The 23541-nt window shown below is 33.0% G+C and overlaps 1 protein-coding gene across 1 annotated transcript in view; it reads right to left on the bottom strand.

Moving 5' to 3' along the window:
- Pds5b (PDS5 cohesin associated factor B) overlaps nucleotides 1-23541 on the bottom strand; it is a 193955-nt gene that overhangs the window by 108588 nt on the left and 61826 nt on the right. Inside the window, 4 exon segments of the mRNA XM_047552945.1 lie at nucleotides 453-550; nucleotides 662-748; nucleotides 3192-3395; nucleotides 6757-6883. Of these exon segments, the coding sequence (XP_047408901.1) occupies nucleotides 453-550; nucleotides 662-748; nucleotides 3192-3395; nucleotides 6757-6864 (497 nt within the window). The 5' untranslated portion in view covers nucleotides 6865-6883.

Genomic DNA, 23541 nt, shown 5'->3' with positions numbered 1-23541 from the left:
TTTTCTCTCCCCCAAATCTTACAACAGTATCCAAAATACATCCCTTAGATTATTTCCTAATTTTTACCAATCTCACTATCAAAGTAATCACTATCAAATGTAATTTTAGTTTTGCCCTAAATTCATCAAGTCGAGTTGTTTTGATATTTTAGTAAATAATTATAAATGCACAAAATGCTTAAATAACCACATGCTTTAAGGAGTTAAGATACAATTGAGATTCTAAATAATATAAAAGATTGATTTATTCCATGCTTTTAACCAATAATCCCTTATAACAGAACTGAGTAAGTTCTCTACATTTGAAAACATCTAAAAAAGTAAATTAAAATGAAGTTCCAACTCAGTCTTCTAATATTTATCTTAACAGTATGCAGATTCACATATAAATTTTAAAAATCCTTTAGTTTTACATTTTCTAAAATGTTATATACTTAGTAAAATATACTTACTTTATAACTGAAAATAATGTTCTGTATAGTTGGGTAAAAATTTCATTGCTATCTTCTAATTCAAAGCATATGTTATATGATTTGACCCAAGCAATGTTCTAAAATTAAGAGGTAAAAAAGGTTAAAGGTAAATATTTTAATTGGTAAAGATATACAAGCACATAAAAAGGAGGTTAAAATACAACCTCAAAATATAATATATTACTTACCTCAAGTAAATAAAAATACCTATTGAATTGTGGGCTCTTCGTATCCTCTAATCCCTTCAACTGCCTTGTTATAAACATAAATATATCCTTTAAAGAAAACAATGTACAGTTTAGATAACAAATGCTAAATAAAAATAAACATTAAACTAGTAAAGCAAACTCAGCACTTAAGTGCAGTGCATGTATATCATGATAAATTGTAAAAAAATAAAACTGGGTGAAACTTCTTAAAGAACTCTTTTATACGAAGAACACTATATGTCTTACTATCCTTCATAGGAAAACACTTGAAAAATTTACATGATCTTAAAATAGAGAAAGAAAATGTTCATCTACTGCAAGTTAAACTAATAGGTCTGAAAATTGAGTCAACTAAAATTTATACTACTGTTAAAATAAAAAATGTTGCAATAACTGAGAGCTGAACAGGCTTGCTGGAACAGCACAATATACAATAATCATGTAGCAAAAGCAGAGTTCAGGAAACTTAAAATTCCAAAATAAAATTGCCAAGTAACAAGATAACAGATCCTACAAAGCAGCTTAGAAATTTTAAAAAGACTCTTACAAATCAATTTGTCAGGCTTCCCATCTAATCATTTTAATTATTTGCTTCCCCCTTCACCATTCCTTCATTCTATTCCCATGTCTTGCTTTTAATTTTATACTACATCTCCCTTATACCTGGATAAAGACAGATGTAATGTCACTTTAAGTCAAGTTTTCATAAAAGTGAGTTTCAGGAGAAAGGTAGATGGTGTTTTGGAAAAGTTTGAAAAAGGTTTAAAATTGTAAAAGCTAATTCTGCAAAGAAAGTATGTTATCAATAAGAGAAAAAAATATTCTCTATAAGTAAAATAATGATCAAGTTGTTTTTAAAGGGAAGAAATGAACATGTAAACGACTGAGTAGCTTTTCAAGAAAAGTACTATCAAAAGTACAAACTTCAAAAACAGTTGCTTTCAAAGTAATACTATATAAAATATGTTCTCCATGAATGAACCTTTCCTAAGTTGTTTAAAAGAGAATACATGCCATACCAACTTGATCTGGAGATGAAAGGCAATGGTTAACTCATTTAAAACTTCTGCAATAATAACTGAGTTAAATATGAAGTCAAGTGTATAAAAAGACTTTGCTGACACAAAAACAAACCAACAATCTATATAACACTGAAGACAAAGAAAAATATTAACTTGATGCTAATAGACTGAAAACAATCCCATAAATATAAAGTTCCCTTAAAAATCAATAATTTTAAAATACTATCCCCCAAAAAGAAAAAGGAAAAAAAAAGGCATTTAGAATAAGACATAAAGACTGACCAGAAAAGTAAGTACTTAAAATTTTTCAGTGAGCAAGTAATCCACAAAGTCCCAAACTTAATCTCAGTTCTTCAATATTCTTCTCCATAAACTGCCCTGTTATAAACAGAATAGCTTTTGGGAGGGCATTTCATTACCCAAAAGCCTTTGAGATAGGTCAATGATTACACAAACTGAGAAATCCAAAACAGAGGTAAATAAATGTGCAGCAGCAGTCTTAAATTATACTTCCTCTTCATGACAATGCCCCCAAAAGACATCTGGTGAGGAAGAGCCACAGTCAACATCAAACAAACAGAATCGTTTATTAAACCACTAAAATATATCCAAATTAGAGAATCACAATTAGAAATCAAGCTATTCAAGTGAGAACACAACTACATGACCTACTCATGTTATCCACGTTAAGTTTCTCACTATTCTCAAATCTTACGATTTCAATTTCTAAATGACAAAATATTTCCTTCTCCCTCCCTCAGATCTTGAGATTCTTTCACCAATCAAAATATAAAACAAGCATGCCCAAACCAGTTTGGCATTCCATACTGGAATTTCAGCAGACTTGATCAAGTGAACAGGTTCCCCACTCCAATTATCTAGAAGCAACTTCACGAATCCAAGAGCCATATCTGTTCTCGTTTCCCCCTACCACTCTAAACCCAGTTCCTGACACATTAACTAACATCAACATTTATTAAATGAAATAACAAATTGTTGACCATTTTTTCACAGTGTGGATTAATTATCTTCCTATGGATAATAATTATCTAAGCCATAGCTTCCACATTACCTTAAATGGTTATTTGCTTTCTTGAAATTCTCTCTCACCTATCTTACAATCATTTGATATCATTTGTACAGCTCTAATTTAGATTTATACTAGCTATTATCATTTAAATAATGATCAGGGTCTTCAATGTGGATTTTCAAAAGGGAAAGGAAATGCCCCTTTTAAGATTATCTTAAAACAGAGTTAATGATAACATAATGTTAAAAATACAGTATTCACTGTATTAATCTACTTATCCTGAAGATAAGAAATTGTTTTTCAAAACCAAATTCTAAAGAAAACAAATTTAACAGAAGAATACTACGAATAAATCCCCCAAAATTCCAAGGAAATTATTTAAATATTTTAATTCCCATTTTAGTTAGAAAGATAAATCAAAGTATTAATCTTGGCAGTTCTTTAAATCAGTACTTGCCTTTAGTTTATCAGGGGATGTATAAGGAGCTTCAGGAGCATAAATCCTGAAAATATCGGCAAGGCAGCAGGCCACTAGTAAACGAACATCTTTATCAGGATGCTTAAGGAAAAAATCTGAAGCAAGATGTAAAGCTAGGTTTAGATAAAGCTCCTTTTCTTCTTCAGAGTCCTGGTCCATATCCATGAAAGTTTTCACAACCATCTATGTGAAAACAAAAATAATGAAACAGTGAAATGTTTTATGTAAAAATAAGTCATCTGAAATAAAGTTCATATTAATTGCAAAGGTTAACTCCAAATAAATATCCTTACATTCTTCCATAGAAAGTGTCTATTTGAGAGAATAAGATCCTTCTAAACCTACAAGGTAAACAAATTTTCTTTAAATACTAAATATTTTTCATTTACTCCCTATATCTGTGAACCAGATTTATGAAGTTCAAAATTATTTTTAAAATTGTAATTCATTACCAAAAAAGTATTGAAACATATGGTCCCATATGTACAACTGGACTAAAAGGAGTATGTCCTTAAAAATAGTATCCCTTTTTAAAATATTTCTAATTCTTTCATTAGAAGAAAAAGTACATTCCTAGATAAAAACCTACTAAGATCAATTTAGTTTTCTACCTAAGACACTAAACCACTTGGTGGTTTTATGTATTCAGTTAACAAAGAATATACAAAACAGTCAAAGAAAGACGTCGAAGATGCATCCTTAAACTCTGAAAAGTCACTATGCAGTGACTACTATAGCATCCAAAAAAATATTTATTGTGCCATAGTAAAAGAGAATATGATAAGGTTCATATTTCATTAACTTAACAGCATTTGAGTTGAGCAGAAGGATGCTACAAGAAATGGATGCTTCAAAAAAAAATTCACATAGAAGAAATATGACAGAAGCCAGAACGGTAAGGAACTATATAGTTTTACTGTGAAGTGCTCGCTCTAATTTCAATTAGTAGCAACAATGCTGGTCTCAGTCTATACTACACATGTTCAAATGAGACTTGACAAAATTGCCTGTTTGTCAAGAACTTAACATTTAAATATAACTCCAATGGAAAGGTGACCATTTGGTATCCACTAGGTGGTGCTGCAAATACTAAGCAACATGAATCAACAGCAAATAACTTCTACACTTTGGTCCTTTGTACTGCAAGGATTTCCACCTGCTGTAGAGCTAGATATCTGAGTAATAAATGGTTCAATTTTGTACTGAATTCTCAGAGTAATCATGGAAAAACATATTTTCACAGAGCAGCCCCTCAGTTCTATCATGCCAGATGCCAGAACCAACAATAAACTAATCCTTCCAATCTGACAGTACAGTTGGTTTAAGTATATGAATGTCAGGGCCACTCTATTTTTTGTTTGTTTGTTTCACTACTTTTAAGATGCATGCTTTTATAAAAACACTCAAAGGGAAAAATTGAGCTAGGTACACAGAACTATATTTTCTTCAGAATCTTCATAAGAGTGGAAATGAATATTTTCAATAGAGTGTTACAGGAAGAACTAGAAAGTATATAAACAATATCACCCTATGCATTAACAAACATAATTGATAAGAGTCAGGTACATATCAAAAATTACTATCATCCCACATAAATTCCTTTTTATAGTTCTCTAAGGAAGATGCTAAAAATAGTGGAAAGTGTAAATTAGGAAAATGAATAATGAAAAATATATTAACCAGATTACAGCCTAGCATAACTGGCTATAAAATATTGAAGGCATTCTACCAAACACTAAATATGAGTAGTATACAAATCATCATACTATGTCACAACAAAGTTTGCTCAAGGTCCAGATAATGGGATTTCTCACTACTTTCTGCAACTTAGCTGGTATTATAAAACTTATTAATAACTCATAAGTCCTCTAAAGATGTTGAGAAAATAACATCTCCAAAAGACACTAAATGCTAATCAGCTTGTAAGTACAGGCGCTGTCTGCATTCAATATTAGTTTCTCAGCAAATAATATGGATGTTTACCTAGCATTACTGAAATAAACATATCTGAGGAAATAAATATAATGGTTTCTCAAAAAATTCAAGAGAATGTAAATATGCAGAAAAATGAAACATATATAAAACTACAAACAAGTCCTAACCAGACAAAATACCCACATTTCAGTAAATTTACTCTCCTTAAAAATAACTTTTCTTTAAAAAACATGATAGCCTGGGTTAGGGCTCTGGCTCAGTTGTAGAGCACTTGTCTAGCACATGTGAGGGCCCTGGGCTCAATCTTCAGCACCACATAAAAAAATAAATAAATAAATAATACAAAGGTATTGTGTCCGTCTATGACAACATAAAAAACATTTTAAAAAATGATAGTTGGCATTCTAATATTTTGTACATAAATATATAATACCCAGACCTTATATAAAAATTGGGGGAGGTAGGCAATAGGGTCTGAACCCAGGGGCACTTTACCACTGAACTACCTCCCCCTTTTTTAATTTTTATTTTGAGACAAGTCTCACTAAGTTACTTAGGGCCTCATTAAGTTGCTGAGGCTGGTCTCGAACTTGTGATCCTGCTGCCTCGGCCTCCCCAATGGCTGGAATTATAGGCATTTGTCACCATGCCCAACTAAGATATAATAGTTTTAATATTCTTGTCTCCTTATCAAAATATGTAGCAATATAAACAGTTTTTTTAAGGTTCTTGGGCCTTCCATGATTGATTAAGAAGTTTTTCAGCACTGACATTCAGGTAAATAACACAACATTAAACATTGTAAAATGTGTAACATGTATCAAAACATTACATGGTCTCTCCAACTAATATGTACAAATTTTATGTATCAGTTTTTTTTAAATGAAAATATTATGTCAAGCAATAATACCGTGATAGACAAAACCTAGAAGGAAAAAAATGCTTAAAAATAAAAAGACTATCTAAACTAACTGATAAATCAACTTAATGATCTCCTTGCCCACTATGCTACTTAACCATTTTAATAATCACAGGGACCATATCAATGCCCTGAAGACAACAGGTGAAACATAATTCACATGTAGAGAAAGAGACCCTTGCCATATAGTGACCACCTCATCTATGAAAGTTCACCATCCCTCTTGATTTGTTACCACTTGTCAGAAGCAGAGGGAAAAGCTGCCAATCTCTGACCTCCTCTCAAAATTACTGACAAGAAAGTAAGGTATAGCCCAAGTACTCAGTACAAAGACTTTAAACTTCCCCAGATTTAACTGGTTGCTTTATAAAACAAATAACAATAGGAAAAGGAGACGACTTTGCACAGACCCAAAAAATAAAAATAAAAAGTACATGAATTTATTCTTAAAACACAAGTATGAGACACCCTAGAAATTGTTTCCTCTTTTCTAACTGCTCTCCCTCCCATCAGTGACAAAGAATTCCTACTATTCCTCATCTACTCTACTCCCTTAGATCCTTTCTCTGCCATCTGCTGCCTTTATTCATTTTAAGTTGCCCTGAATATAGCCTTACATGATTAAAAAAAAAAAAAAAAAAAAAACACACAATAAGTAGATATCTAAAACAAGTACTTAATTTTACTCACCTTTAACCGTCTCACCATCTCCTCTTTAGATATTTTATCTGAGATTTCCTTGACACCAGGAGGATAAGTAATTTTTCCATCATTGGTCCTTGTCTTTGAATGAGCCATACTGGAAATATTTTTACCCCTAAAACAAGAAAATAAGTAGATTCAAACAATAAAAAAACAGGTATAAACAACATTCATAACCAAAAAAAGTAACCTGTCCTCAGAACAATTTAATTGCCTCCCAATTTATAGTAATTCATTCATCTAAAAATAATTACCCTACTGAACATTTCCCAAAATTATATTTTAGAAAACAAAACTAATTTTTTCATTTCCATTAGTGGCAAACTGTGTTATCTGCACTAACCCTCAAACCAAACAATGTGTGTGTGTGTGTGTGTGTGTGTGTGTGTGTGAAAAAATTACAAAATAAGCAATTTTTTTAAGGTACCAAAATTACTCAAACCAAAATCTAAGAAGAAACAGAATCCCAGAGAAGTAAATAGAACATTGAAGCATTATATCCACTTATGCTCTGAGGGTATTTGTCAATCCTTACAAAAATAGGATTCAGTTTTGGTGATCTCATGGGACAAGAGTCAAAGGTAAATCTGTCAAGGCAGAAGAGTCAAATATGAAAACACTAATGACATAATGTAGATAAAACCCCACCCTGAAAAGACATTTGCAAAGGAGAGAGTAAATCAGAAATCACTCTGTGTCCCTTTTCTCTCAATCTCACCCACAGAGAACAGAAAAGGGCTGCTTTAGTGCTAAACACAATAAGGTAATAACAGATTCTGGGCAAGAATAACCATTAGTTTTAGCCATGGGTCTATACATTTGCTGAGGTTCACATGACCTTTGTGGCCCTGAGGACCTCAAAACACAAACTCAGTGACCCCCAACTGGCAGTATTCCTAAGTACCTAACCTAAGTAAATCCATATGGGACTTACAGCACCTTCACTCTAAGCAAAGAAACCACAATGTGACATTTTGAAGGCAAAGAACAGAATCAAGTCAAAAATAATCAAGCAACTAACAAAATAAAACATGAACAAGAACCAGCAGAAAGAGCAGATCCCAAGAAAAGATCCAGAATTCTTCAGCTATAAATCCACAGATAGATGATAAAACTACTAATAATTTTAAAGAAATAAAGAACAATTCTGAAAATATGTGCAGGGAAAATATAAATAATAAGCTAGAATTTTTGAATAAAAACAGAAAAATGACAAACACTGAAATTAAATACTCAATGGGTAAGTTCATTAGCAGAGAGTAAAAACTATTAGAATCAGTGAACTACAAAAGAGGTCAGAAAAAACTAGAATATAATGAAGGAAGGTCTAACTGTAACATATGATTCATGGTAATATCTGGAGGAGGACAATGAGGTACAGTCCAAATATCTAGAGAGTAAATAAAATACTTCATCTGAGAAAAGTAGGATGCTACAAACACCCCACAGCATAAATTATCCTTATTAACGTTTCACTGAAAGCTTTTATTTTTGATCAGGAACTACACAAGCATCCCTACAAAGATAATTTTTACTGGACATTGTAACAAAGATGCTAATCAAAGAAAGGAAAGGGAAAAAGGTGTAAGGATTAAAAGAAAAGAAACTAAGCTATCACTTGCAGTGGTTATGACTGGGTATATGTAATCTCCAAAATGACTTACAAATAAAACATCTGAATTCATAAGACTGAGTTTAGCAAGGATGTATAACAGAAAAATCTACATACAAACATTAATCACCTACAGGTAACACAATACTTTCCCAAGAAGCAAGGAAGGCAGGAAACCAGAAAAAAATATGCAAATCTATTGGGAAAGGAGGAAATAAAATTGTCCCTTCTTCCAAGCAACATGATTATCTACCCAGAAGACTGCAAAGAAACCCAAAAAAAACTATTAGTTTATCAAAGTTATAAGATGTAAGACCAACATCCAAAAGGTACTGTCTTTATGTGTTAACAAGGAAAAGATAGAAACCTAAGTTAAAAACAAATACCACTGCTGTGTGCAATAGCACACCTATAATCCCAGCAGCTCGGGAGGCTGACAGGAGGATCTCAAGTTCAAAGTCAGCCTCAGCAACACCAAGACACTAAGCAATTCAGGAAGACCCTGTCTACATAAAATACGAAATAGGGCTGGGGATGTGGCTCAGTGGTTGAGTGCCCCTGACTTCAATCCCTGGTATCCACCACCCAAAAAAATACCATTTATAATTACTCCTTGCTCCAAATTAATGAGGTACTTTAGTATAAAGCTAACAAAACATATACAGAACTAGAATACTGAAAAATATAAAAACTGATGAAAGAAATCACAGAAGACTGAAAAAATATACCATGTACATGAACTACAAACTTCAACATAGTCAAGATACAAATTCTCCCCAAATTGGTCTACAGATTTAAGGATTCCATCAGCAATTCAGACTTTTCACAGATGGAGATAAAGCTTATTTTAAAATTTATGCAGAAAGGCAAAGGAACTACAACAGCTAAAACAACTGTGGAAAAGAATAAAGTAGGAAGAAATCACTGCACAATTTTAAAACTTTCTATATACAGTAACTACATTAAATAAAACAGTGTTATTTTGGCTCATGGATACACACAGATCAAACAGAACATAAAATGACTCAGAAACAGACCCACACAAATACTCAAAATGATTTTACAAAGGTGCAAAAGCACTTCAAGGAAGCAGTCTTTTTCATATATAGTGCTAGAGGAAGTAGATGTCCACAAGCAAAAAGAAAAATGAACCTTAAATACCTCATGTCTTATACAAAAGTTAACTTTAAAATGATCATGAAATTACCTGTAAAACTACAAAAATTTTATATGAAATTTAAAAAAAAAAAATCTTCACCACTAGGGCGAGGTGAAAGTTATTGGAAGTAACACCAAATACCGGGCACAGTGGTGCACGCCTGTAATCCCAGCGACTAGAGAGGCTGAGGTAGGAGGACTGCGAGTTCAAAAGCCAGCCTCAGCAACAATGAGGCACTAAGCAACTCTGTGAGACCCTGTCTCTAAATAAAATACAAAAAGAGTTGGGGATGTGGCTCAGTGGATGAGTGCCCCTGAGTTCAATCCCCCATACCCGGAAAAAAAAAAAAAAAAAAAAAAAAAAAAAAAAGCAAGATCCCGAAGAGGAAAGCTGATAAATTGGGTTTCAAAGTTAAAACTACAAATTACAAATATTTGTAAAACACATATCTGTTAAATGACTTGATTCTGGAATATATAAAGAACTGTCATGTGGACACCATAGAAAACAATCCAATTATAAAATGGACAAAAGACATAAACAGATATTTGAATAACCAGAATACACAAGGAAGCAAATAAGCACACCATTAGTCACAATGAGATGTCATTATATACCATTAAAATGACTGAAATAAAAATTATGGTAAAGTCAAATTCAGGCAAGGATGTAAAGAAACTTGATCCAGCACACATTACTGGTGGAAATTAGGTTCACTTTTTAAATAAAACTAAACATGCACTTACCACACAGTCCAGCAATCACACTCTTGGGCATTTATCTCAGAAAAATTAAAGCTTCTGTTCATATAAAATATCCCAAAATAAAAACAATCCAAATGCCTTTGAATGAGTAGATGGTACAACTGATAATTCCATACATACAATGGAATACTACTCAGCTCAAAAAAGAATTGAACTTCAGCTATATGCTGTATCTTAAAGACATTATGTTTAGTGAAAAGAACTAATCTCAAGAGGTTACACATTGTATGGTTCCACTTATTTAACATTTACAAAATGATGAAATTCTCAAAGTGACAAACAGAGTAGCCACTACAAAGGATGGAAATCTAAGAGAGTATGAGGCAATTCCTTCTTGATTGCAAAGGTGGTTACAAGAATCTATACATGGGATCAAGCTACACAAAACTACACATACAGACATAACACAAAGTGTAATGTAAAAATTCAAAAAAATGAACTAAGTTATGCAATCTAGTTAACAGTGTTATACAATGTCAAGTTACTGATTAGTGATATACTATGACTGATACACTATAGTTCCATAAGATGCAGAAGATGGAGGCAGATTCACAAAACTGTACTATTTGGGAACTTATTATATATAATTATTTTAAAATAAAAGTTCTTCAAAATAAAATCAACCATATTCATATAAGCAGCATCAAGGAAGTTTAAAAATACAATTTACATTGAAAAGCATAAATAAACTGCTTACAAATTAATTCAACGATAGATGTACTTTTACAGAGAAAATCATAAGCATGATAGAAATTAAGGAAAATCTAAATAAATGAGATATTATGTTCACAGACTGGAAGTTACAAATAAATCTTCCTGCACTGATTATGAATTTAATATAATCCCAAACTCTGATTTTGTAAAAACCAAAAGAAAAGTAAATATAAAAAGTCAAAAAATACCAAGACAAGGAAGAAAAAAGCAAAAACAAATAGATTTATTCTACTAGATATTAAAAACTGATAAAAAGTTAAAGCATTTAGTGTGATGTTAGTTCAGAAAAAGGTGAGCGAGACACAGAGAGAGCCCAGAAACAGACACAAACCTAACAGTGGCAGGGCAGATCAGTAAGGAAAGGACAGGTCAAAATCTAACACTGTACCTATACCTCATACCATACACAAAATGAATTCCAGGTTAATTAATAACCTCAATACTGAAACAAAATTTAAATGCCTTTGGAATATGATAAAGGAGAATAACTTTGTGGCTTCAGGAAAAGCTCTAACTAGCAAGAACAAAGCTTATAACTGTGTTCCTTAACCAAAGAACATATTCAACAAAGGCCTAGGATAAATATTCCAGGACAAAGTGGATAAATGTGATGAAGACTTTCCAATTTTCTACAGTCTGAACTGGAAGAAAGTCTCTCTGCCTTGTATCCACAAAGACAAAAGGCTGTTTATCATCCATATCTATTAACATCTACATGAATCATGTGGCCACAGACCACAAGCTAAGTAACAGACATAAAGACCTTGCAAAATGTACTCATCCACGTATTCAAAATTTATCAAGTACAAATTTCTTGCAGAATGCCTTCAGAGTAATTATGGGGTAAAATGGATCTCAAAATCTCCCAAGAGAAACAGACATTCCCCCCAAACAATTTTATCACAGTATTTCTGTAATTATCTTAACATTAAGAAATAACACGAATTTGGAAAAAATAATATTGAAAGAAAGACCACTTCTATAAATGGATGGATGTGAAGTGGTAGTAAAATACAGGGAGCAAAACAGGACAGAGAAAACTATTTTAAAAGTTCAGATTGTTACTGGACTAAAAGTGTGACTGAAGGAAAAGGTAAATTAAAGTAGGGGAGTTTAAAAGGAAACAATAAGAGCCAACAAAGGGCTGGTTACTCAGTTTGCACTTCACTCTTACAAGCAGTGGTACAGTAAGCAGGTTTGAAATACTTCTGTGGATATACATACACAGGTTGTTTCCTCAAAGCATGATATACTTATTGGCCCCTGTCTACTAAACAAACTCTATGGACCTGAAAGTCTCTAGTGTACATTTTCACTTTACCTGACCCCAAGTAGGCAGACCTAGACTCCTGCCACATACAGTCACGCTTGGAACCTACTGCAGATAGTATTTATCGTACCATACTTATTGTACTTCCTAGTTCTACATCTCTTTCTCCCTCAGACCGTAAGCTTCTTAAGACAAGGATAGTATATCACTTTAAGCTAGTTCTATTACATATAACAGGTACTATTAGTAGTAGGTACACAGGAAATACTGATGAATGAATGATCAGAACTATTTTAAGAAATTGTGGTTATAACAGGCAGTACAGACTACACAGAGGAGCAATCAAATACAGTAAAACCAATTAGGAACAGCTGCAAAATTCTAGGTAAAAGTGTAGAAAAGCTGACTGAAGACAATGACTACCAAAAGAAAAAGAGAAAGAAAAAAACTGATTCAAAGACTTATAAATGATTATAACAGAGAAATAGAAGATGACTAAGATTCAAAGCTTTTGTTCCTGGAAAATCATTTGTTTAAAGAAAATATGTACTGAGAATTTACTTGGTTCAATCTACTGTACTAAGTACTAGCAATGCAATAATGAGTAAATACACAAAATCTCTGCCCTTGCCATAATAGAGATGGTAGAAAAACCAGAGATGAAGTCTTGGGGAAAATTAAGTTTCATGAGGAAGTAACTGTATATTACAGGTCTATAATTGCAGAGAAAAGTCAAGGACAGGAAATATTTTAGTACCATCTACTGCTTGTACTATGTGGTTTTACAAGATCAATAAAGAAAATATACAGGGTGAAATGAGATATTAGTACTGAACCTTGAGGAAATACATATGTTGACAGGGAAAGAAAATGATCAGAAAGGAAAACAGGAAAGTCAAGAAAGGTACAAAAATGACGACAATGGTTAAAATAACTAAGGGAAAAAAGTGTTTGAAGATGATGATACGTAGTTACAATTACTTCAGTGAAAACATACAAAATGACCTCAGGAGATACTTCCTTAAACCTGGTAGGATGATCTTCCAACAAATAAGTTTCTGGAGAATAATGAGAATAAGCATCAAATTACAAGGCAAGGGGGAAAAAGGTGAAAAGGAAAAAAGGTACAACAGAAAGGAAGAAACAAAGAAATACAGAAGAGGTACAGGAAATAAGATCTTCAACTTGATGGAAAAAAGGTATTGGTAACAGAGTTGCTCCTCTAAGGTTAAAAAGAATGTTAAAGAAATGGTATGACATAGCCAGGCATGGTGGCACATGCTATAATCCCAGACACTTAGGAAGCTGAGGTAGAAGGATTGATTAAGAGGGAGAGGTCAACATCAGCAATTTAGCAAGGTCCTAAGAAGCTTAATAAGACCCTGTCTCAAAAATTACAAATAAAAAGGGCTGGGGATATAGTTCACTGTTCAGTGGTAGAGCACACCTGGGTTCAATCCTTGGTACGAAAAAAAATACATATATAGAGAGAGATTTTATATATATATATATATATATATATATATCTCACATATATACACATATGATATATATATATATGAGACTTTTTTTCACCTCTAGGGAATCTCAAATGTTCACCTTTAATGTAGTACAGATAAAACAAAAATGAAAAATAACTATACTTAAAATATTTTATATAAAACTGACTTATATTAGAATCTATTATATAGAATATAAACTACAGAAGATGATTTCTCAATATCATTCTCCATTTTAAAACATAAATTTTCAGATCATCAATTTATGGAGACCAAGAATTTTCCTACTTCCAAGGAGTAATTTGAAAGACTTTCCAAAGGCAGTTAGCTTCAAAATTTTTATATGAATATTACTATATTTGACATTTTATGTCCAGTATGAATAAACAAGAAAATATTCTAATACCAAAGAGTTATAAAAATTTCAAATAAAATAGTCATTAAAAGAAGCATATTAGCGTTTTTTAATCACTCCAACAATCCTAAGGAAAAAAACTGGTGAAATCATCACCTTCACTCAAAAAATACATAAGACATCTTTTCACTGGATGGAAAAGAAATATAAAGCACTGACAGGAGTGAAGAATAAGAACAAGAGCATAACAGCAATATCGATCATGTTTTTCAGTTGATCTAGAAAGAAATAAAGATCAGCATCTGCCATTTTCATGACAAATTTTCCTTTAAAAATCCACAATTGAGATATTAAGTTCGCAGTCACAGAAACCAAGTCAAACCACTACCAAAATCCGTGTTGGACAACATTTATTAAAAGCTGGTTTTCCTCCTGCAATTTCATTCCAGGTTTGAGGTATAATTAGAAGGAAAACATAAGGCTTTAAGAAAAATGGTTAACTGCAGAAGTCTTCTCCATGACTGGTACCTCTTACAACCAGCAGATGGTGCCCTCCATAAAGACAACCCTTTTAGTACATAGTAATTAAACACAAAGAGAAATAAGGCTTATTCTTGTCAAGGGAAAAATACAAAGTTTTTCCAAACAGAAAAAAGGACAAAATAATCAATGCTGTTCTCCATTAAGTATATAACCTTAGGGTTATATTTACATATTTTCCAACTACTTAAAACAAAGAGCTGCTCTTTTTCATATGCAATGTAGAGTACTTCAACTAGCATCAGTAATAGCACAGAAAATGAGACTTTGTTGCTCCTCCCATAAAGGAGTAAGAATACCCCCACATTACTGAATCTGGGATGGTCTTATTGACTTGTTTTGACCAATGGGACATTGGTAAGCTTAGTAAAGTACTGTGCTTTAGGTCTACTAATAACCTGCTGCTCTTAAACCCTGCTCTGGACATATGAGCAAGCCCAAACTATTCTGCTCTTAAATAAGAAATTATATGGAGACAGCCCAGTATCTCCCAGTCATGGTCATCATGAACTAGCCAGCCCCAGCCAAACCATCAGGTGACTGCAGAGGCACACCTGTAGATGCAAGAGCATGGAAGAGCCCTGCTGAAATCTGCTAAATCTGACCCAAATCAGTAGTACTATCCAGATCAGTCAAACTCAAATTGCCAACTTGTAGAACTGGGAATAAGAATGAAGTCATAAGTGATTTGTTATATAGTAAAAGCTAACTATCTATCATTACTGATCTCTATTGCCACATCAAATTAACACTTTTTCAATCCTTATTATATTGATTTCAGCAGTATTAAACATAGGTGACCACAGCCTCCTCCTTAAACACTATTTGGCTTTAATTTCTACTATACTTTTACCTGTTCCTGATCTTTCTCCTACATTACTGGTCACTCCTACCTCTTTTGTTTCCTTTTCCTGTACCCAACTTTTAAATATCAGTAAACCACCAGAGCTTGATTATTTTATATGCTTCTCTCTTAAAGTTTCTGTTTTAAGCTTTCTTTTGAAGACTTGAATAAATACATACCCCACATCAAGCATTCTCTTTGGAACTTAGACCATGTATAAAATGATCTATTTAACATTTACATTTGGGTATTCTCATCAGCATCATGAATTTAAGATACCCAAAAAAAAAAAAAAAAAAATGAAGTGTGTCTCCCAACTTCTTCCCCCTCCAAAAACTCTTCATTCTTCAGTCTTCTCTATCTCAGTAGGTGGTAACTTTGTGTACCCACTTCTTCCTCCCAGAAAGTTGGGAATGATCCTTGATAATTCTTAAAATCGATCATGGAGTCCTACAAATGCTACCTGCAAAACAAATGAAACTCACACTTATTTAGCCATTACTTTTTCACAACCTAACCTAAACCACCTCTAATTCATTCTTCACATAGCAGCCAAAATGATCTTAATATACTAATTTATTCATATCACTGTCTTACTAAAAATTCTTAAACAAGTTCCCACTGCTGTTAGAGTAAGTTCCAAATACACTAATCTCACCACTTGCTCATTACACTACATAGCTATTCCTTAAAGGCACCAAACCAAGATCCTTCTGTCTCAAGAGATACTCTTCCTTCTACTTCAAAAACACTTTCTCTTCTCTAACCCTCATGTCTGGCTAACACTGATTTTTCAAGTCTCTGATCTACTGAATCTAAAGTAAATCTCTACTACATGTTCTCATTAGCACCCCTGTACTTTTCCTTCAAAGAATTTATCATAAATGTAAACATTAGTTCTTTCTCCTTCTAAACTGTAAACTAAATGACAATAAGTAATAAGTACTCTTTTTTTTTCTGGGGAGTAAATTTAGGGGTGCTCAACCACTGAGTCACATCTCCAACCCTACTTTTGTATTTTATACAGAGACAGGATCTCACTGAATTGCTTAGGGCCTCGCTGAGTTGCTGAGGCTGGCTTTAACCAGTGATCCTCCTGCCTCAGCCTCCCAGCAGGCTGCTGGGATTACAGGTACGCACAATCATGCCTGGCATAAGTGCCCTATTTTGTTCCCTGTTACATAACTGATGTATAGCACTATGCTGGTGAAAATAGCTCAATAAAAAAATCTTGAGTTAAACTACATAAGTATACCTATTTTATAAATGAGGCTCAGAGAGATTAAACAAGTATGCTAGAATTAATTATCTAGCAACTCAATTGGAATTGATTCATATCTGATTTCCAAACTTCATGCCCTTAATTTCCTTATCTTGAGACCACACTTGAATTCTCTAATCACACCCAAACACCTGAATCTGGAAAAAAAAAAAAAAAAAAAACTCCATGAGGACTTTTACATGCAAAGTTGGATAATAATGCTTTAACATTAAAATACACTGCCCAATCAGCCCACTATACTATGCAAGTATATCTTAAATAGGTAAGCATGGCAGCTATAATAATTTTAAAAAGTATTTGACAAATAGATGGTGGTTTTCAAAACTCTTTCATATACATTATATTTTTCCTCACAATTCTATAAAATAAAAGCAGGAATTATCCCTAGTTTACAGGTAAGGAAAATGAAGTTCAGAGAGATTACAAACTTGCATACAGCCACACGGTAGGCAGTGTCAGAGCCAGAACAAAAGGTAAAGTTTTCTGGTTTCTATTTCAGATTCTTTGTGAAATGGAATTGGAAATTAAAAATCATAACACTGAAAAATCACAGCAAACTAAAAAGAAATAAAACTGTTAGATCATCCATATGCTCAAGAGACAAAGATTCTTTAAGCATAATTATTCAAATAGTATAATTGTTAATTAATTAATTAGAAATGGTAAGAAGTGTTGATGAAATTGTGGAGAAGAAATGAACCCTCCGATACTACTACTGGGAATGCAAAATGCTACAACCATTATGAAAAACAATATGACAGTGTCTTAAAAAGTTAAACATGAATGTTCCATGACCCTGCAATTCCATTTCAGACATCACCCAAGAAAAATGAAAACCTACACCTGTACAAGGACTTACAGAAACGTTCATGGCATTACTCATAATACCCAAAAAGTATAAATGATACAAACAATTGTTAATAGGTAAATGGATCAACAAAATGTGGTATATCCATACAATGGAATAATGATAAGAAATAAAAAGGAACAAAGTACTGATATTATACATGAATAAATACCAAAAATATTCTCTAATTAAATGGGTCAGACACACAAAAGGACTACAAAATGCATGATTATATTCATTTGAAATACCAAAAAAAAGGCTAAACTATAGAAGCAAAATAGATTATAGTAGTCCCCTTTTCCTGCGGTTTTGATTTCTTGGTTTCAGTTATCTACAGTCAACCACAGTTGGAAAATATTAAATGAAAAATTCCAGTAATGAACAATTTATAAGTTTTAAATTGTGTGCCATCCTGAATAGTATCAAGAAATCTCATGCGGTCCTACTTCATCCCAGCCAGGATGTCAATCTTCCCTTTGTCTAGTGTATCCACACTACCAACCCATAAATGACTTAGTAGTCATCTCAGTATTAACTACCATGGTATCACCACAGTGCTTATGTTCAAGTAACCCTTATTTCATTTAAAAAATAAACTCAAGAGCAGTGATGCTGGTGATTTGGGTATGGCAACAAGAAGTCATAAAATGTTTAAATGAAAAGGTGTAAGTACAGTAAGTTATTCTGAAGGGAAATGGGGGGCACCCATTCATCTATGAAGTATATTGTTATAAATGTTGTATTTATTATTAGTTATTGTTGTTAATCTCACAGTGCCTAATTTATAAATTTAACTTCATCATAAATACATGTGTAAGGGAAAAATCATAGCATCTTTAGGTTCTGTACTGTCTGTAGTTTCAGGCTTCCAGTAGGAACCTTGAAATGTATCCTCTGCAAATAAGGGGGACTACTGTAGTGTTTGTCTTGGGCTGGGTGTGGGAACCCATGGTGACTCACTAATGGACATAGGAGAGTTTTGGCAGTCAATGAGTGCATAACTCTAAATTTAATAAAGGTCATTATTTGTATATGTAACATCTATGATATAAAGGAAACACAAAAGAAGAGTCTAATTCCTTCTGTCAAAGACAGCAGAGAAAGTTGTCCATAGAATATCACAAAGAACAAAGAACTGGAATTTAATCTAAACCTTGAAGACAAGAAGGTAGAGAACTAAGAATTCTGGGCAAAGAAAACTGAGCAATGAGCAAAAGCTCAAAGATACGCCTGATTTGATGTAAAAAACATGCAGTTAAAATGTATTTCTAGAAAAACCTCACATTCTGCAAAATCACATTTTCAAAATAATAGGTAGAACACAACACCAATATTAAAAAAATACTAGCACAGTTAATCTCTACCAGCATTTGTTCCCAACATCATAATTAAACTTTTTAGCCTTAAAACTTGGGAGTTCAGGTTTTTGCCTTCAAGATGTAGACCTCTGAAGGTACTTCTAAGGGGGAGGAGGGGTTAGCAAGATTAAAATTTTAACCTAGTCAAATTCTTCTTCAATTTTTTTGTTCAATGTGGGGAAAATATTCTCACAGATGTTTCATGTGCACCTGTAGCTTTACCAGACAGCTTAACAGAGAAAGATGAGAAACTCAACACTATTAAACTCTCTGCTTATAATAAAAGCAATTTTGCATCAGGATTCCATCAGCTTTTTTCTGAAACTCTCAAACACTGTTAAAATGTTCTCTTTAGAATAAAGACTGCCCTGGAATGCTTCAAAACATTAATGTGCTGGGAGAAAGAAGGGAATACTTTATTACCAACAAGACTTCTGTACTATACTAATTTCATTCCCTGCATAACAATCACGAGCTAATTCTGTTACAGAAACATGTAAAGCTGGGGAGGAAAGGTGATTTGACTAGATTCTGTGCATGTGAGAGTATATATACAAGTGCACTTACTGGTGAGCGTGAAAGAAATTGGGATTAGTCAATCTAAGGCTTTAAGTCTCTGATAAGAACTCTGGTCTTCATCACATAGGGCAGTTGTCATCTTTTTGTTTTTTAAGGAATAAGAAGAGCAATCAAATTTGTATTTTAGAAAGACAATTTCCAAAAAGACCAAAAAAAATGACTTCAGGAACATATGAGGGGCTATAACAAAAGGGCTTACAGGAAACTGAACATAAAAACATTCAAAGACACGATATGTCAGAAACCCAGAGAGAAGTATACTTTAGCAGAAGAAAGAGGTTAAGACAAAAGTAGGCAAACTTTACCCATTCTTAAACCATTACAAGTATAGTCATTTATCTGTTAGAGAACCCTCTTACTTTTACCAACCTTCTCCCACGAAAGGAATCGAGAATATAAGAGATGCTGTTGATAGTAACAAGGTGCATAGTGTAACTCAGACAATGTCAACAAGAGAGACCTATACTTTCCATTCAAAATCCAAAAGATTTTGCATACTACTACTTTGTATCTCTTGAAAAATGATAATTAAATGAACATAAACTTGCTGTCCATATTGATACTTAAGGATCCAAAGTACCACATTATATGCGGGGTGAATTAGAATACAACTGCTAATTCTACCTAATTAAAAGTAATACAAGGGGCTGGAGTCATGACTCAGTGGTAGAGCACTTGCCTAGCACGTATATATACATAAATAAAATTATTGTTTGAAAATAATACAGTATCTACAATGACAAAACACTTAATGAACAAACTAGCTTTAAAAGTTATATAACTTTATAAATAAAATATAATGAATAAATGGGGGATTGTCTAAGAAAAATCTGGGCATCGAGTTCACCAAAAAGTTTGATTTCTCAATAAATGTCCCTAAATAGCCAAAACATCAAAATCATAAATATTTGAATGTATTCCTAAAGATATTAATTTTGACAGAATGCACAGTGTTTTAATCTAGTCTGCTTAATGCTACCTTCCCCCCCTCCCCCGTATGCTTAATTGAATTGTGTCCAGTAATTCCAAACACAACAGGATTTTGTTTCTTTGAGTCTGCTTAAAAATATTTTGCAACTACATCACACTGGGTGAGAAACTACTCAATCCACAGGAGCATAATAACGATTTTCTATAGTTATGATAAGACAACTGCCAACATCTACATAACTAGTAAATTGCTAACAAACTATCTTCAAAGGGCATGAAATGAATAAGACAAAGATGTGTAACTATAAGATTAACATTGTCAAAGAGTTAAAAACAAGAGTAGATCAAGGGAAGTGAAGCTTCTTCATGACATCTAAGTCCTCACAGAACCCTAATGGGTTAGTAAATATTGTAAAGGAAAATCCTGCAACATATATACCTAATACAGGCACAGAAATGAGTTTTTCTCTCTTAATACAAGCCAAAGTACAATTCAAAGCACTTAAAAATGATTCATAAAAACAATTCTATAGGAATGGAAAGCCAACAAAAGCATCCAAAAGTCAGTGGCTGCAATATCTAATTTAATCTAGAAGAAAAACCTTATTATAGAGAGCAATGAGTCTTTAAACTTAGACCCATTCTGTCCCATTGTCCCAGATGTGGAATATCTATAAAAATTTGAATATAGTATATAATTTATAATAATTATTTAATTATGAGAATTATAGTAATTATAATACTAACATAATACATAAGCTCTAAATTATTATTTCCAACATATTTTAATGCATCTGTGTCAATTTCATTGAAATATTCACAGAATTAAAAAATTGGGACTTAATGGGTTAATCAAAAAACACATTCTTCTAACTAAAATTTTGAAAATCTCCAATATATTGAACAGATTAAGAGAAAGCTGTTTTGGCTGAAATGAGTGATGGATACCCAATGCCCCATTATATCAAGAGGCTTCCAGAGAACAATTTGAAAATCACTGATCAGCCAGATGTTGCTTGAAAGGTGAATTATTACAGTCTTTCGGGGGTGGGAGGGAGGTGTGTTAGCAATAGCTAATGACACATTCCCTTCAACCCAACTATCTCACAAGAATAAAAATTCCAAAATAAATGTACAAGACTATTTATTTCAACACTCTTTACAGTAAAAAAAAAAAGGGGGGGGGGACTGACATCAACAAGTGAATAGCTACATACAGTTTAGTGAATCTTCACCCTGGAATATTATGCAGTCATTACAAAGAACAAGTTGTATCAGTAGCCACTGTATAATGTACTACAGAATGAGAAAAGTGTGTACAAGTGTAGGCGTAATTATGACATTTTTTATGAACCAAGCACCAGCACAACACATACCAAAAAAAGCACCTCAGAGACAATGAAAAACCAAAAAAAGGAAAAACAGGTCCAGAATTAAATTAGTGGAAAACACACAGAAGACAAAATTAATGGTACTGCTGTAAATATGTAAAAACAGAATACAGACATGTTTTGGGCTTGGGATGAAAGAAAAGGTAGCTCTCCTATAAATGTGTTACATCCATGTATCTGTCATAAAATATTTTTAAAAGAAAAATATTAATAATCTATATTTATTATGGATTATTTATCCTCTAAGACTTTTCTCCATTAACACTTTTTTCTCAAAACTTAAAATGAATGGGTAACAGATATAATCTAGGTAATAAACTCTGACAGAAGCCATGAACAGAAACATCCTGAACTCTCAAAAGTGTGCCTTAAACAAAACACAATCACACAATATCATCCTCTTTCCCTCCCATTCTTCCCCCCACTTCCTTCCTTTTTTCCCCTACCCCACCCCCAACTCCCACTCTAAGAATTCAACCCAATCCTCATCCCACTATAGGTCTCTTCCAGGCCCAAAACTCTACAATACCATATCATGTACTTCCAGTTATTTGTAATTTCAAATTTACCTCGCCAACAATCAGTAAAATATTACGTTCTTTACAGGTTCATCAATGTAAATTACTCAATTTCTGTAATTACTAATTTGCAAACTGATTTTTGAACTCTTTTTTCTACATTTTCCCAGGAAAACAAACTAGCAACGGAAAAAAAACTTCAATACAGAAAAAGGGTTTGCTATCTATATCACTTTGAAAATAGAAATATCTATTCAACTCCCTGACAAACATTAAAAAATAAAATAAAATAAAACTTTCTTCTTCTGAAATGGTAAAAACCCACAGGAAATGAGCTACAATTTTAAAATATAACAATCAAAAATAAACTTGAAAATACAGACGGTCTTCTGAGATATAAATAGCTCAGCAGCACAGTTTTGTACAATTACCTATAGCTTAGTCTCCAAAATTGGCTCCATTTCTGTGCTTCATCACTGCATAAATTGCAAAGCACAACACCTGCAGTTAATAAACTGTCTTGGAACACCCTACACACCAGAGCAAAGAACAGGCATTGGGGGTATTTTAAATTCTTATGGAAAACACAGCTATTCTCAAGAGCTGTCAGATATCAAGTGAACTACCTTAAAGCAGTTCCATTTCAACATGACATCATTAGCCTTCATTTCTTTTGTAGGTACCATAATCTAGAAACTGGGTTTGAGGTAAGCTCATGTAATAAGAAAGAAAAGTACTCTATGGACACCAATGTGAAGTAGAAAATGAGAGTGGCATTGTCCAATCTGATTCCCAAAACTTCAGAATTTGTTTATGCCCCCAGAGTCACATAAATCCCATCAGTGAGTAGTTGTTATTTAAGTGAAAAAAGGAATTTTTTAATTTGAGTGTGTAATTCTTAGACCATAAATACTTAAGCTACTTGCACCTAGCTAAAACAGAATTTAGGTATAATTTTTGGGCTTCATGAAAACATGGTAAGGACCCTGAATGGAAAACATTTCAGAACCCCTCCTGTACACTTACAAGGAATTCTCATTGATACCTGTGAGTTGCACTGTGGTACACCTTTACACTGTCTTCACTGGAGACAGGCAAAGAAAGTGAAAAA

This window comes from Sciurus carolinensis, chromosome 5, assembly GCF_902686445.1.
Source record: "Sciurus carolinensis chromosome 5, mSciCar1.2, whole genome shotgun sequence".
NCBI classification, from domain to species: Eukaryota; Metazoa; Chordata; class Mammalia; order Rodentia; family Sciuridae; genus Sciurus; species Sciurus carolinensis.
This window is presented reverse-complemented; position numbering and strand designations above follow the sequence as displayed.